The sequence below is a fragment of the Xenopus tropicalis genome, chromosome 9 (assembly GCF_000004195.4).
Source record: "Xenopus tropicalis strain Nigerian chromosome 9, UCB_Xtro_10.0, whole genome shotgun sequence".
Lineage (NCBI taxonomy): Eukaryota > Metazoa > Chordata > Amphibia > Anura > Pipidae > Xenopus > Xenopus tropicalis.
Window position 1 is genome coordinate 19,383,361 of NC_030685.2, and position 16,938 is coordinate 19,400,298.

At 42.9% G+C, this 16,938-nt stretch overlaps 1 protein-coding gene across 4 annotated transcripts; it reads left to right on the forward strand.

The window, feature by feature from the left end:
• The first annotated feature begins 1,916 nt into the window (after positions 1-1,916).
• Positions 1,917-16,522, forward strand: bricd5 (BRICHOS domain containing 5). Of its 4 annotated transcripts, XM_004918047.4 has the most exons (6): positions 1,917-3,791; positions 8,170-8,310; positions 10,878-11,027; positions 12,961-13,068; positions 13,351-13,507; positions 15,818-16,522. In XM_004918047.4, the coding sequence occupies exons 1-6, from the start codon at positions 3,768-3,770 to the stop codon at positions 15,910-15,912; spliced, it is 675 nt and encodes a 224-aa protein (XP_004918104.2). In that variant the 5' UTR covers positions 1,917-3,767; the 3' UTR covers positions 15,913-16,522. The 4 variants fall into 4 exon arrangements, with proteins under 4 accessions (XP_004918104.2, XP_004918101.2, XP_004918102.2 ...); XM_004918044.3 differs by lacking the exon at positions 15,818-16,522 and having other exon boundaries at positions 13,351-14,185; XM_004918045.3 differs by lacking the exon at positions 15,818-16,522 and having other exon boundaries at positions 13,354-14,185.
• The last annotated feature ends 416 nt before the right edge of the window (positions 16,523-16,938 follow it).

The following is a 16,938-nucleotide window of genomic DNA, read 5'->3' on the forward strand; positions in this document are numbered from 1 at the left end:
TTTTCACCCTCAGCCCATAGAAGCACACTATGGGCCCGATTCACTAAAGTCCGAAATAAGGAGGGCTATTTATAGCATGCGTTAAAAATCTTATCACTTCTTATTTTTCGCTCGATTCACTAAAAGGACACTTGTCATAATTAAGAAGCGATGTTCTTGGCGTTATTTATCTTACGATGACATATTTTAATGAAAAAAACTATGCGATAAGCGTTATCGCTTTAAAAAGCATGCGATAATTAAGTACCAATTCATCAAAGTCATTTCGCATGTGTTAATCCGCATATCGCATGCACAAAAAAAACGCATTGCGTTAATTAGCGAATAGAAATAGTACTAACGCATGATTCACAAACACATATGAAGCGTTAAACGTGCAAAATATCGTGTTAATCTGTGTGAATATTAACCCTACTTGGGGCAGGCGGTTCGTGAGCTATTGGCAACACAACATGGAGTTTGCAATCGTATTTTTTCAAGTATATGTTGGCCCTAGAGTGATGCAGCCTCCAGTTTTCAGGGAAATGGTGGTTTTCAGAAAGTAATGGTTACGTGCGTAATATATTGCTTGAAAATATGTCGTCGTAAGATAAATAACGCCAAGAACATCGCTTCTTAATTATGACAAGTGTCCTTTTAGTGAATCGAGTGAAAAATAAGAAGTGATAAGATTTTTAACGCATGCTATAAATAGCACTCCTTATTTCGGACTTTAGTGAATCGGGCCCAATATCTGTTCCGCTGATCACTGAGCCAACTATTTGTCTTTCCTCACCCTTCTTGTGTCAGCTGGACTTTGTCTTTTACCAAACTTACAATAAGGGGTAGAGCTTTTTAGATTGCGACCCTTTGCCATAGGATCCAAGGGGGCTTAATTCAGTAAGTATTTTGTCTTCCTGTGCCCCTATGTTGGGCCCCACCCCCCAGTATTGCTAAGATTCCACTCACTAGAACTGCAACCAATATATATGCTGTGAAACACAATGGCTGATCATCTCTCATCATCACATGTGAGGGGTTGTTTACCATTTGAAACTTTGAGTATGTTGTAGACTGTAGAGCGTGATATTCCAAAACAATTTGCAATTAGTCTTTATTTTTTATTGTATTGTAGTTTTTGAATAATTCAGCAACTCTTCATTTGCAGTTATATGGTTGCTAGGGTCTGAATTACCCTAGCAACCAGGCAATGGTTTGAATGAAAGACTGGAATATGAATAGGAGTGAATAGAAAGAATAGTAGTAAAAAGTAACAATAATAATGAAAGTGAAGCTTCAAAGAGCAATAGTTTTTGGTTGCCGGGGTCAGTGATCCTCTTTGAAAGCTGTAAAGAGGCAGAAGAAGAAGGCAAATAATTCAAAAACAAAATAAAAAAATGAAGACCAATTTAAAAGTTGCTAAGAACGGTCTATTCTCTTAACATACTAGGAGAACTAAAGGCAGAAAAAAGATTATGGCTAGAAATGTATTGTATATACTAATCTTCCTGTCCCAGTCCAGAGGTCCAGCTGCCCTATAACAGTAATGATCCAGGCCATCAAAATTGTATAGAGGAGCTCTCCATCTTGGATCTTGTGTCGGCCATCTTTTGTATTGCACACACGAGTGTAAGTAGAAAATCTTCCGGGGGCAAAAGTTATCAAGCAAAAACAGCCTGTTTTTCTACACTGAGCCTGAATACAATAACTAGGTGTCATATTTGTAGGAAACCAGTTTATTGGCAAAGCCCATAAAGTCACTCACAACTTACATAATTGTATATCTAGGGGGGCCGTTTACATAGAGAATATATATTATGAAAATCTGCCACACAGAGAACACACCCCTAAATACCACACCTATTTTACCAAAACATACCCCAGACATGCCAGTAAAATTACTACAGGAAATGAATTATGAGTATATTAACCCCAGATATGCCAGTATAATTACTCCTGAAAATGGAAAACGAGCATATTAACCCCAGGTGTGCCAGTATAATTACTCCTGAGAATGGATAACGATATTAACCCCAGGCAAGCCAGTATAATTGCTACAGGTAATGGATAACCAGCATATTAACCTGAGATGTGCCAGTACAATTACTACAGGAAATGGATACCTTTTGGGTGTTAGGGGCCCCCCGGCCATGCTATACTCACTATTGGGCCAGACCCTCTCTGCTGTCACTCAGCTGCAGAATTGAGTAGAGAGGGCAGAGCTGTAGTGCCTGCTAGAGTCCTGCATCAGGTTGGGTACCCGTTGGATATACGTAAAATGGTCGGGACTCAAGCGGAATCTACTTGATGTCCCCACTGTGCCGGTAACCTGTGGGTACCCAACCTGTTGCAGTGAGTGGCTATTTAGGGGTAACAAATTAAATTCTACTTTTTGCAATAGGGAGCAACTTTGGGCATCTTTGAAGGCACAGATTTTCCCTAAAGGTCTGTGCCATTGCTGAAGAAGCCTGTCCAGTTTTCAGCCCAGTTTTCAGAGGGGCTGTCTGGGTATAAGCTGCCTCCAAACTGGGAAATTCAGACAAACTTTGAATTGAATGGGGCCAGCCAATCGCTGATTGCAATGTCATGATCCTGCCCCCTGATGTCATAGACTGAACCCCAAAATGTCACCGCCACTGACAACATCTGCCTGCTCCCAACGTCATTGGCTGGACTTCCAAGTCGGAAAATGTGGCAACTCTATATAAGGTCTATGTGTCTAGATGAATTATTTGTTAAGCTTTAATGCCCAATAATTATTAAATGGATGTATTCCTACGCTTTGGTTTATAAACACCAAGGAAGGGGCGTGTGGGAGGGACATTCCTGGAAGGACCCAGTGTGGAGGCAGAAATAAAGCCAACAAGTCTCCCATATTGTAGCCAATGGGCTGTACCCAGAGCAGAGGTACTGTAAGTGGGACCTCTTTGAATGGCCCAAACAACATGTAAAGCATTTTCCAATTAGAGCAGGCACCATGAATTCATTTATTTTTTTTACTTTCCCTTCAACCAGCCAAGGATGGATGGAGTCAGCAGTAGCAGCTGGCAAGCCACAGGCTGGGTGTCCCTAAATAGCCCATTAGAAAGCAGAGAAAAGCATTAGAACAGCATCTCTGCCCATTTAATTGGGGCTTTTAACGGGGCTTCTGGTGTTAAATGTATGTCCCCCATTAGCCTGTGTTTATGCCAAACACCTTGAAACTCTATATGGGCCCCCATACAAGGTTAATGCCAACCTTCCATCATCCTTTCATTCAAGTCAATTACAAGAGAAGGGGTGAGAGGGAAATCAGTGGGAAGGGGGTATCCCCTTGTGCCTAGGCCGGCGGAATAATAATACAGCCAATGTACAAAGCTTAATTAAAGTGCATTACAAGCCGCTTTTCAATTCACCTGCATCCGAGATGCACTGGGCTTCCTTTGTGACCTGCTGAAGCATAGGAATTCAGGCGCTGGGCGATTTCTCCGGCAGGGCCGTGATAAAGGCCTCGTCTTTCCTCATGACAAAGCCCTGGCTTGTGTTTCTGACTCATTGGTTCCAGTTCAAGGGGGCTGCTTTTATTATACTTTTTTTTTTCTCCCAGATTCTCATCACAGCCGGGCGATTGTTACATTCCTCCTTCTCGGATTACCTGGCTCAGGTGGAGCCTTGGCTGGGAAGTTGACTCTAGAGGTCCTCGTGTTCTGAGTGTTGATGGACGCGCCCTTCAGCCTGTGCTGCCCCAACGCCATGCTCATTGTGCGCATTGTGAGGACTGGCAGTGCCTGGGACTGCAGCAGCGCAGCATGGAGGGCAGCGGAGATCCAACGGTAAGATTTGGGCTGCCGTCCTTTAGAGCAGAAGACATGTCCAGGCTAGGGAAGGCTTGAGCCAATGCTTTTGGGTGCTGGTCCATGGACAACAGGTATGGGACCTACTATCCAGATTGCTCAGGACCTGGGGTTTTATGGATAAGGAGTCCATAATTTGGACCCCCTTCCATAATTACGACTAAAAAACCATTTGAACATTCAATACACCCAGAAGGATCCAATAAGGATTAAGCATATGATAGTTGGGATCAAGTAAAGGTATGGTTTTATTATTACAGAGAAAAGGGAATCATTTAACCATTAAATAAACCCAATAGGGCTGTTCTGCCCCAATAAGGGGTAATTATATCTTAGTTGGGATCAAGTACAGGTACTGTTTTATTATTACAGAGAAAAGGGAATCATTTAACCATTAAATAAACCCAATAGGGCTGTTCTGCCCCCAATAAGGGGTAATTATATCTTAGTTGGGATCAAGTACAGGTACTGTTTTATTATTACAGAGAAAAGGGAATCATTTAATCATTAAATAAACCCAATAGGGCTGTTCTGCCCCCAATAAGGGGTAATTATATCTTAGTTGGGATCAAGTACAGGTACTGTTTTATTATTACAGAGAAAAGGGAATCATTTAACCATGAAATAAACCCAATAGGGCTGTTCTGCCCCCAATAAGGGGTAATTATATCTTAGTTGGGATCAAGTACAGGTACTGTTTTATTATTACAGAGAAAAGGGAATCATTTAACCATGAAATAAACCCAATAGGGCTGTTCTGCCCCCAATAAGGGGTAATTATATCTTAGTTGGGATCAAGTACAGGTACTGTTTTATTATTACAGAGAAAAGGGAATCATTTAACCATTAAATAAACCCAATAGGGCTGTTCTGCCCCCAATAAGGGGTAATTATATCTTAGTTGGGATCAAGTACAGGTACTGTTTTATTATTACAGAGAAAAGGGAATCATTTAACCATTAAATAAACCCAATAGGGCTGTTCTGCCCCCAATAAGGGGTAATTATATCTTAGTTGGGATCAAGTACAAGGTACTGTTTTATTATTACAGAGAAAAAGGAAATAATAAGTACAAATTTTAATTATTTTATTAAAATTGAGTCTATGGGAGATGGCCTTCCCATAATTCGGAGCTATCTGGATAATGGGTTACTGGATAATGGAATCAATACCTGTAGCCGAGATGTTAAATAGATATCATTTTTATCTGGGATAAACCAACTCCAGAATTCGTTTTGCAGGATTTGGATTTGCCCACATCCTTAGGCTTCAGCCAAACCAAATCCAATGACTTTAAAGTTCTGGGCAACTGAAAGGTCCAACTGTAATTGATTTAATATCCAAACTAGGGTTCATGTTTGATTTAAATTGGGCAGAGTTTTTTTGTGTGGAGGATTGTGTGTTCAGCCTAATCCAAATGGTTTCTTGGGTCTTCCACTCCTGAGTCGTCCTTCTTCCAAAACTTATTGCCGCCAAGGATTACTAAAAAAAAGACCATTCATAGAGAATTGTTGCACCAGTATCAGCCAATGGGCAGTTTATTGCATAGGGCTGCACCAGAATGGCACCCAGCGCTGTAGGTGGACCCTTGTAAGTGAAACCTCTGCCGCAAATACCGGGCACCCTGTTTGAATCACGGTTCTAGATTTGCTTCAAGTCTTCGCTCATATTTAGATATTGATTTGCACAGTGACCAGGGGCATCTCAGACATTTTTCCTCATTATGGACTTGCATGGAATGTTAAATACAGGTATGGGATCCATTATCTAAAAACCCATTATCCAGAAAGGGAAGGACATCTCCCATAGACTCCATTTTAGTTAAAAAATTCAGTTTTTTTTCTCTGTAATAATAAAACAGTACCTTGTACTTTGTCTCAACTAAGATATAATTACCCCTTATTGGGGCAGAACAGCCCTATTGGGTTTATTTAATGGTTAAATGATTCCCTTTTCTCTGTAATAATAAAACGGTACCTGTACTTGATCCCAACTAAGATATAATTACCCCTTATTGGGGGCAGAACAATCCTATTGGGTTTATTTAATGGTTAAATGATTCCCTTTTCTCTGTAATAATAAAACAGTACCTGTACTTGATCCCAACTAAGATATAATTACCCCTTATTGGGGCAGAACAGCCCTATTGGGTTTATTTAATGGTTAAATGATTCCCTTTTCTCTGTAATAATAAAACAGTACCTGTACTTGATCCCAACTAAGATATAATTACCCCTTATTGGGGCAGAACAGCCCTATTGGGTTTATTTAATGGTTAAATGATTCCCTTTTCTCTGTAATAATAAAACAGTACCTGTACTTGATCCCAACTAAGATATAATTACCCCTTATTGGGGGCAGAACAGCCCTATTGGGTTTATTTAATGGTTAAATGATTCCCTTTTCTCTGTAATAATAAAACAGTACCTGTACTTGATCCCAACTAAGATATAATTACCCCTTATTGGGGGCAGAACAGCCCTATTGGGTTTATTTAATGGTTAAATGATTCCCTTTTCTCTGTAATAATAAAACAGTACCTGTACTTGATCCCAACTAAGATATAATTAATCCTCACTGGATGCAGAACAGTCCTATTGGGTTTAATTAGTGTTTTAATTATTTTTGGGTAGACTTTAAGTATAGAGATCCAAATTAAAAAAAAAAAAACCCTTATCCCCAGGCCCTGAGCATTCTGGATAACAGGTCTCATAACTGTAAAACAAATTTCTTGCTTCTAGATAATTAGCTTCATATAAGGATAAAGCTTATTATGTGAATATAGTACTTGCCCTCTGTATACATATACCTCCAAAGGGCAGCACTGTCCATTTATGCCATTGGGTGGGGCTGTTCTACTGATGTCTATAGGAAATGCCTCTGCCAACGTAATTTCCATTTATATATATGTGCAGGCGATGAATATTGACTCACAAGTAGGGTATATGTTTCCTATGAGTATTTGAGGCATATAGCCTATTGCTAAGTGTGATGAGTTGGCTTCTTAGTCTCCATATTTGATAATATATTACCCCATTTATATAGCATTTAGCAATTTGCCCTGGGGGCAAGGTTCTCTGCTGGGCCAAAGAGGCCCAGTCCAACACCAGGGTTGAATAACTGCTTTGATGTCAACATTACTGGGGCAAATTTCAAATATTCAGAAACCATGTCCATTGAGCAAAGTAGGAAGTATAATAACAGTGGCATAACTAGACGTTACTGGGCCCCTCAGCAAATTAAACTTAGGGCCCCAAAACATTGGTAAGTAGACATATTCTACCAAGATATATTGAAATTTCTCATTAATTAGGGCCTTACTGGGTCCTCTACATCCCTGGGCCCCTCTGAAACCGCAGGATCTGCTTCCTCTGTAGTTACGCCCCTGTGTGTTCACTGAATGGCTGGCACCTATCTAATCATTCCTGGGATTCCTGCTTTGTTCTAATAATCTTATTATTCTTATCTTATTATTAAAGGAATGAAGCTTTATTAAAATCCCACAAGGACAGGTAAGGTAAGGGAGGTATAACAAGCACTTGCTAATTAATAAGTACTAAGTAGAGTCTAGTGGATGTGAAGCCATATAGTGTCAAGGACAAGTATTTCTATTGCATTATATTATTATTATTAGTAGTAGTAACATTTATTTATAAAGCACCAACATATTCCGCAGCGATGTACAATAAGTGGGTTTCATACATTGGACATACAGAGTAACATATAAAGCAATCAGTAACCGATACAAGAGGTGAAGAGAGCCCTGCCCAAAAGAGCTTACTAATAAAATTAGAAGGAAATTGCCTTCAAAAGTTGGCTGAAAACCATACAGCACCCCCAGCAGTTCTACTTCCAGCTGGCTGCCTTCCGAGGCTGATTAGGAGACCCGGTGGCACACAACCCATTGCACTGTACAATGCCAGTCAGTAGTAGTGGGCAGCCAAGCCCCTTGGTGGGCAGTTATTTCACACTCATCAGGTGGCACTACAAATTAACCTTAAGCTATATACTTGTACTGATTCCGGGTAACCACTAATATCTTGAAATTTGCCCCAGAAATGTGGACATCACGGCAGTTATTCAACCCAGTGTTGAACTAGACCTCTATGGTGCACCAGAGAACCTTGCACCCAGGGCAAGTAGTTAAACGCAGAGAGTGCTATAGACATTATACACAGCAGTGATGGATACAAGGAAGGGCTGATGGCAATTACCTTGGTTGTGGCCCATTAGGACCTGAGCTGACTGGGAAATCCTGAATAGTTCACATTGAATGCATTCATCTAGAAAGGTTCTTTGTCTCCAGGAAAAGCTGAATAAAATTTGGTACATAAATATATGTTTTCTTTCCCTACAGCCCTCCGTAGACAGAAGACCCCCAGAAAGATCTAAAGCTCCATCTAAGATCTTCTGGGGCCTGCTGGCTGTAGCTTTGCTGTTTTCCATAGTGGGAATAAGTGTGGTCGGCTTTCTGGGCTGGAAAGACAATCAAACAAAGGTGCAAAATGTATTTTACTTGATGGAGATGATATAATGGGGCCGGGGGTTATATTTATTGTTTAATGACAAGGTTAAATGGTTAGCTATGTGCCATATCTTGTGAAACAGTAGGCCCTAGGGGTTCCCAAGCTGATTGCTCAAGGGCAGCCTGAGGCAGTCAAGGGAAGCAAGCTAATTTGGGGGTTGGTATACATCAATTCACATAAGTCCCTGCCCCAGTGGAGCTTGCAATCTAAGGCCCCTATCACATTCCCATCAGTCCCTGCCCCAGTGGAGCTTACAATCTAAGGTCCCTATCACATTCCCATCAGTCCCTGCCCCAGTGAGCTTACAATCTAAGGTCCCTATCACATTCCCATCAGTCCCTGCCCCAGTGAGCTTACAATCTAAGGTCCCTATCACATTCCCATCAGTCCCTGCCCCAGTGAGCTTACAATCTAAGGTCCCTATCACATTCCCATCAGTCCCTGCCCCAGTGAGCTTACAATCTAAGGTCCCTATCACATTCCCATCAGTCCCTGCCCCAGTGAGCTTACAATCTAAGGTCCCTATCACTTTCCCATCAGTCCCTGCCCCAGTGAGCTTACAATCTAAGGTCCCTATCACATTCCCATCAGTCCCTGCCCCAGTGGAGCTTACAATCTAAGGTCCCTATCACATTCCCATCAGTCCCTGCCCCAGTGGAGCTTACAATCTAAGGTCCCTATCACATTCCCATCAGTCCCTGCCCCAGTGAGCTTACAATCTAAGGTCCCTATCACATTCCCATCAGTCCCTGCCCCAGTGGAACTTGCAATCTAAGGTCCCTATCCCATTCCCATCAGTCCCTGCCCCAGTGAGCTTACAATCTAAGGTCCCTATCACATTCCCATCAGTCCCTGCCCCAGTGAGCTTACAATCTAAGGTCCCTATCACATTCCCATCAGTCCCTGCCCCAGTGGAACTTGGAATCTAAGGTCCCTATCTCACCCTATAATAAAGCCCATGATCCACCCAAACTCCACCAATTCCTCCTCTACTCCCTGGTCCCATGAATCACAAGTTCAAGTCTCCTATGCATGGGGCCTATGATTGAAGTACCCTCCTGTCCCACTGTGATGGCAGCCTTGTATGTCCATAACCCTGTCCAACTGGTACACCACAAAAATAGGCTTCAGCCCAAATGGCATCTTATGGGGATGGTTCCCAAACTGTGGGGTAGCTGTCTTGGGACTTGGGGCAGTAGCATGGGAGAATCAGCCAGTAAAACAAACATAGTGAAGATTGCCGATTTTGGTCTACTTTGCCTATATTTGTATATTAGGGGTTTCTGTGTTGTGTGGGGTTCTTTCACAAATTTTGGTTCGGAAGCTGGAGTTCCCCTTAAAAAAAACCCACAGTATAAGTGCCACAACCGTAGAATCAAGGCCTTTGTGATATACTGTATGTGTGAATGATTGATAAAGCTAAATGTCATCCTAGACAGAAGCTCTGGGCCGCCCAGGGGGGGGGGGAGACACGACATTTCTGTTGGCAGAGAACTCTCACTGTTCTCATTTTTCATCTCTTCCTTCCTGTAACGAGCTCAATGGCTTCTTGATAAGAAAGGGAGGAAGTGAGGGATCCGTCAGTTCTCCTACTGACTCCCTCGATGAAGGAAGCCACTTGGCGCATATGGGAATCTCCTCCATGGAACTTTCATGTTGCTCACAGTAACCTTGGATGGCTGCCCTGGCTAGGTGACCACAGATTTCTCTGTTTGAGATCTCGTTTGCAACAAGGTCCCCTAACTTCTGTATGGGCCACTGTGTGTTTTTAATGTGGGTCCTGCTGTTATAGTTCAGAGGCAGTAGGCACCTGTCCCTAAGGCCAAACCTGAGCGATGGAGCTGACACACACACACTGGATCCTGTTATGGGGAAACTTGTATCAACCAATAGCTGGCCTCCTGACTGATGGAGCATTGGGTGAAGATGGGCATGGTCAGATGTAATAGGGTGGAGTTAATCAGAGCTGTGGCTTCTGGATAATCCAGTTTTCCATCATGCCAAAAAATTATTCATATAGGATTTATAACCAAAGGAGTTTTAATTTTGGGTAATTCTGGGTAATGGTAGGCAAATATCTTTTTTTTTTACTCCACAGCAGTGCTGATGTAATTCCTTTCATGGTCAGTAGGGGTCAGCAACGCAACAGTTCCATTATGTGCAATATTCCTATGCAATTGAGGTTCAGAGATGCAGGAATCTGTAATAAGGGCAGCCCAGGAGATGTTTGTTAGAGTGGAATAATACAGTTAGCAGAGATTTTGGGGGATGCTTTCAGTACAGGGCAGCAAAGAGGACAAATGCCTTTGGCAAAAGCACCAGTGACATGTTGCACTGTATTATAATTGCCAGCTAGTTCAGGTGCTGTGTAATATCTATCCTTGAGCTGACAGGGGGTGTTGGCAGTAGCAGGCAGCTGGAGGGCAGTGGGTTGGGGAGACCCAAAATAATCTAGAACAGAAAGCAGAGATCCCCATAGCATTATCATATATTTGTTACGAGTTATCTAAGTTTTGTTCATCAGGCTGCTCTGTTCCAGCCTCATTTACAGGTTGTCCGCCTCACCTTCAAGAACCCCCAAGGTTCCCCCATGAACCAGTCTGCAGTTACAGACAGAACGAGGAACACCGTGACCTACTGGGTGACCTCCAGGAATCAGACCTCCGTAGTGCTGTTCGACAGTAAGCACGTGAGTGTGGGTTCTGTGGTTAATCCCAATCTACAGGCAGGTACTGGGCGACATATAGGTCATTCTAGAACAATTTGTCAACCCTTTGGCCCATGTGTGCGACCAATGATCAGATCATCCCTATGGAGACAAATGCACTCCTAGTTCCACAAGATTTTGAGCCAGAGATCAGTTGGCCAGGCTTGTGGATGGGCCCCATACACATACAGGTCCTTTTAAAAAAATTAGCATATTGTGATAAAGTTCATTATTTTCTGTAATGTACTGATAAACATTAGACTTTCATATATTTTAGATTCATTACACACAACTGAAGTAGTTCAAGCCTTTTCTTGTTTTAATATTGATGATTGTGGCATACAGCTCATGAAAACCCAAAATTCCTATCTCAAAAAATTAGCATATCATGAAAAGGTTCTCTAAACGAGCTATTAACCTAATCATCTGAATCAACTAATTAACTCTAAAAACCTGCAAAAGATTCCTGAGGCTTTTAAAAACTCCCAGCCTGGACCATTACTCAAAACCGCCATCATGGGTAAGACTGCCGACCTGACTGCTGTCCAGAAGGCCATCATTGACACCAGTCAAGCAAGAGGGTAAGACACAGAAAGAAATTTCTGAACAAATAGGCTGTTCCCAGAGTGCTGTATCAAGGCACCTCAGTGGGAAGTCTGTGGGAAGGAAAAGGTGTGGCAGAAAACGCTGCACAACGAGAAGAGGTGACTGGGCCCTGAGGAAGATTGTGGAGAAGGAACGATTCCTGACCTTGGGGGACCTGCGGAAGCAGTGGACTGAGTCTGGAGTAGAAACATCCAGAGCCACCGTGTACAGGCGCGTGCAGGAAATGGGCTACAGGTGCCGCATTCCCCAGGTCAAGCCACTTTTGAACCAGAAACAGCGGCAGAAGCGCCTGACCTGGGCTACAGAGAAGCAGCACTGGACTGTTGCTCAGTGGTCCAAAGTATGTCATTCGGAAATCAAGGTGCCAGAGTCTGGAGGAAGACTGGGGAGAGGGAAATGCCAAAATGCCTGAAGTCCAGTGTCAAGTACCCACAGTCAGTGATGGTCTGGGGTGCCATGTCAGCTGCTGGTGTTGGTCCACTGTGTTTTATCAAGGGCAGGGTCAATGCAGCTAGCTATCAGGAGATTTTGGAGCACTTCATGCTTCCATCTGCTGAAAAGCTTTATGGAGATGAAGATTTCATTTTTCAGCACGACCTGGCACCTGCTCACAGTGCCAAAACCCCTGGTAAATGGTTTACTGACCATGGTATTACTGTGCTCAATTGGCCTGCCAACTCTCCTGACCTGAACTCCATAGAGAATCTGTGGGATATTGTGAAGAGAAAGTTGAGAGACACAAGACCCAACACTCTGGATGAGCTTAAGGCCGCTATTGAAGCATCCTGGGCCTCCATAACACCTGAGCAGTGCCACAGGCTGATTGCCTCCATGCCACGCCGCATTGAAGCAGTCATTTCTGCAAAAGGATTCCCGACCAAGTATTGAGTGCATAACTGAACATAATTATTTGAAGGTTGACTTTTTTTGTATTAAAAACACTTTTCTTTTATTGGGCGGATGAAATATGCTAATTTTTTGAGATAGGAATTTTGGGTTTTCATGAGCTGTATGCCACAATCATCAATATTAAAACAAGAAAAGGCTTGAACTACTTCAGTTGTGTGTAATGAATCTAAAATATATGAAAGTCTAATGTTTATCAGTACATTACAGAAAATAATGAACTTTATCACAATATGCTAATTTTTTGAAAAGGACCTGTACAAGGTCTGAAGGGGCCAAATCAGAAGCTTCAATTGCCCATGTGTGGCCACCATTAGGCTATCTGTATCTGGCCCACGACACCTCCAACCTTCTTCCCCAGTGGAACCATTCTTTGATTATTTTTTCATGCTTTCTCCTTTAGAGCTTGGTTTGCTACAGGGCGGCCGGTGAGAGATCTTGCTTCCTGCGCAAGATGGAAGTACATGACTTTGAAAACATCCAGTCCATTCTCAACATGTCTGAACCCAAGGTGGGTGCTCACCTTATGTTGATCATTTTCTCTTTCCATCCACTGTAGCTCTTTCTGAGATGTTGTGGAGCCAAGCAGCTACGTTATATGGCCAAACATCTCATTCCCATACCTATGGGATGAAGCTGTTCCTCACTCTGCTCTTCTGGGAAGGTTCCACAAGTTGTTGGGACAAAACCATAAACCAGATTCTCCTTAATTCTGCCCTATGGCAGTAGTGGCCTGGGTAGAGGGTCAGGTGACCAAAGTTTGTCTGACCACAATACTTATGGTTTTTCTTAGCAGGACGAGGTGATCCTTCAACAGAATAACAGGACGCGGTTCTACCGGGAGTTCTTGGGGATTTTGGGAAGTCGGAAGGTCAGTTACGAGCTTGTAGGGGAAGCAGTGCAAATGCTGTGCGACCAGCTGCCCATTTACTGGGTGAAGAAGAGTGAAGGTGAGTCTGTCTTTCTCCTCAGCAGCAGAGATGGATGGGCCAGACCAGGTCACACTGAGGTTCTACTCTCATTCTCTCATTACAACTTTGCTCTGGGCCGTAGCACAGACACAGCCTATTCCATGTTATTCTACTGGGAAAATGGAATCATTCATATAGCACTTTTCTCCCATAGCACTCATGGTGCTCTACAGGGATGCCAGGGCTCCACTGATTGTGCCAGAGTAAACAAGTGCCCTGCAGTCCTGCCCCTAACTGGAAGCTTCTGATTGCACAACATCAAAATGCTCCTGGCCAAAGCTGAGCCCAAACTGACCATTAGCAGTGGGAAATTGGGGCTTAATGTGCATAGTCAAAGCACTGTTCAACTTAATCAGATGGGGGGGCAGCAAAGAGAGATTTAGGTGAAGGCTTTACTTATTTCAAGCCATTTTAAAGACCAGGGTTGCTCAAAGTTATGACTTGCGTATTTCAGCCCATCAAGATTTAGCCTACTGGGGTGACCCAGTGTTTTGTATGGCTTAACCCTCCTTCAAATAACCTAAGGGGTTTAAGCAGTGGAGTAACTAGGGGCAGCCACGACCCCCACTTCCCCAGTGCTAGATGAAAACTCCTTTAAAGAAACTCTGTCACAGGAAAACATGTTTTTTTTTTAAATATTTTTTTTTTTATATTTGACGTGGGGCTAGCTATATTCTTAGATTCCCAGGTGCCCTCAGCCATGCGACTTGTGCTCTGATACACTTCAGTCACTCTTTACTGCTGTGTTGCAAGCTAAGGTCCCCATACACGGGCCAATGGTAGCTGCCGATATCGGTCCCTTGGACTAATTCAGCAGCTTATCGGCCCGTGTAGAGGCAGAAACGACGGCCATACCGATCAACATCTGGCCTGAAATTGGGCAGATATCGATCGGGCAGGTTAAAAGATTCAGTCGGATTGGGGGCCGCATCGGCTCGTTGATGCGGTCCCCGAACCGACTGCCCCATTGCCACCATTATAATTCGATCGTTTGGCCCTGGATCGAATTAGCCTACACGTTCCCCGATATAGCCCACCCATAGGTGGGGATATCGGGTGAAGATCCGCTCACTTGGCGACCTCGCCAAGCGAGTGAATCTTCACGTGTATGGGTACCTTTAGAGTGATATCACCCCCCCTTCCCAGCAGACGATCAGCGGAACAATGGGAAGGGAGCAAGATAGCAGCTATCAGACACCTGTACTGCTAAAAATGCTCCCATGCACCACCAAGTGGTAGATATCATAATAGCACTCAATAGTAAGAAATCCAAGTCCGGCTTGGGACTCCTCCAGTTTCATGGGAGTAGGAGAAACAATAGGTTAGCTGAAAGCAGTTCTAATGTGTAGCGCTGGCTCCTTCTGAAAGCTCAGACTCAATGCACTGAGATGGCGCCTACACACGAGTAATAAAAACTATACAATAAAAATCATGACAGAACCCCTTAACAAAGGATGCACTGAATTATAATTATGGATTTGTCGGAATCCTGCACCAAATCCAAGCTCTAAGCTTCATATTGAAATTTGTCCAGGAACAAGGAATTGGAATGTTTGGTTGTTTATAGCCTGTCCAGAGTCACATGACTAAATTGACTTTGGCTGCAACTATTTTGTCCACAGGTTATAGTTGTTTTCATTAAACGATTCCTAGGCAAAATAAATGTCCAGAAATGGTTTGGAGAATAGCTCGGAAACGCATATTCTCACAAATAAACATGAGATGGGAAGAGTGAGCTAGGAAATACAGTATATGGTATTTATGACATTACATGGTAGATTTAAAGGGGTAGTTCACCTTTTTAATTACCTTTTAGTATTATGTAGAGAGTGCTATTCTGCGACAGTTTGAAGTTGGTCTTCATTTTTTTATTATTTGCAGTTTTAGAACTATTTCGATTTTTGTTTAGCAGCTCTCCAGTTTGCTCTGGTTGCTAGGGTCCAATTTAACCTGGCAACCAGACAGTGGTTTGAAAGAGAGAGGAATATGAATAGAGGAGGACTGAAATAGAAAGAAACAATGAGAGGAAAGTTGTAGCCTCGTAGAGCAATGGTTTCTTGGCTGCCGGGGTCAGTGACCCCTATTAGAAAGCTGGAAAGGGTCAGAAAAGGAAGAAGGCAAATAATTCAAAAATGATGAAAAAATTAAAAATGAAGACCAATTGAAAAGTTGCTAAGAATAGGCCATTCTATAACATACTAAAAGTTAAGTTTATGTGTTTCCCACCTATTACCAGCTGGATTCTATGATTCTGACACCTAACTCCATCTTTTCCTCTGCTTTGTGTAGGCCCAGCCCGGCAACGTCTGATTTACCTCTGCATTGATATCTGTTTCCCCAACAACATCTGCGTCTCTGTTTGTTTCTACTATCTGCCCGACTAAAGCCACGCGGTGTCGCCGCCCTGCGCCTCGCGCCCAGCAGTAACCTTCCCGCAGAAGTTTGCACATGATTTGTAATGTTCACCGTAGGATTTGTCTTGTATGTATTCTGTAAGCTTGTGTATCAGGCACACTGCGCAGTCCATCCAGCCAAGCCCACCCATTGTAGCATCAGCAACGCAGAGTAGTAGAGACAGGGAGGTGCCAGCCAGGGAGGGGCAATTGCATTTTTGTGCTCCATATTTAAAAAGAAAACATACAACCCCTACTATCCCCTCGCTTGCTGAACTAGTGCAAGGATGATGGGAGCTGCAGTTTTACATTAGCTGGAGCGTTGGTGGGTGCCTCTCTCATCATCTAACTACATGGTATAACTGATCCGCCACTGGCATTCTGAGACAACATATGGCCCAGAGAAATGACCAGGTTGGGGGGAAAAGACTGGGCCATTCAGGGTTGGACTGACCTATCAGGATACCAGAGAATCTCCAGGTGGGCCCCACTGTATGGCCAATCCCATCAGTTCTCTTATTGCTATTAGAGCTGTAAAAATACAGGTAGAACTTAAAGGGGCTGTTTACCTTTATATTAACTTTTATAGAATGGCTAACGTTTCAATTGGTCTTCTTATTTTATTTTTTATAATTTTTGAATTATTTGCTTTCCTCTTCCAAATCTTTCCTGCTTTCAAATGGGGGTCACTGACCCCTGCAGCCAAACAACTATTTCTCTTTGAGGCTATATTTTTGTTCATATTCCAGTTTCTCATTCAAACTACTGCCTGGTTGCTATGGTAATTTAAACCCTAGCAACCAGGTAGTATCTTAAATTTCACACTGGAGAGCTGCTTAACCAAAAGCTAAATAATTCAAACCCCTAAATAATAAATTAATTTAAAGGTGAACAACCCCTATAATACATTTTATATCTAAGAATGGGCCGTAGGGGGCCCAGTCCACCCTGGTGCCATTAGGTCTCCACTCATGTGAGGGTTTATTTACAAACATAGGTGTTGAACATTGCAATGGC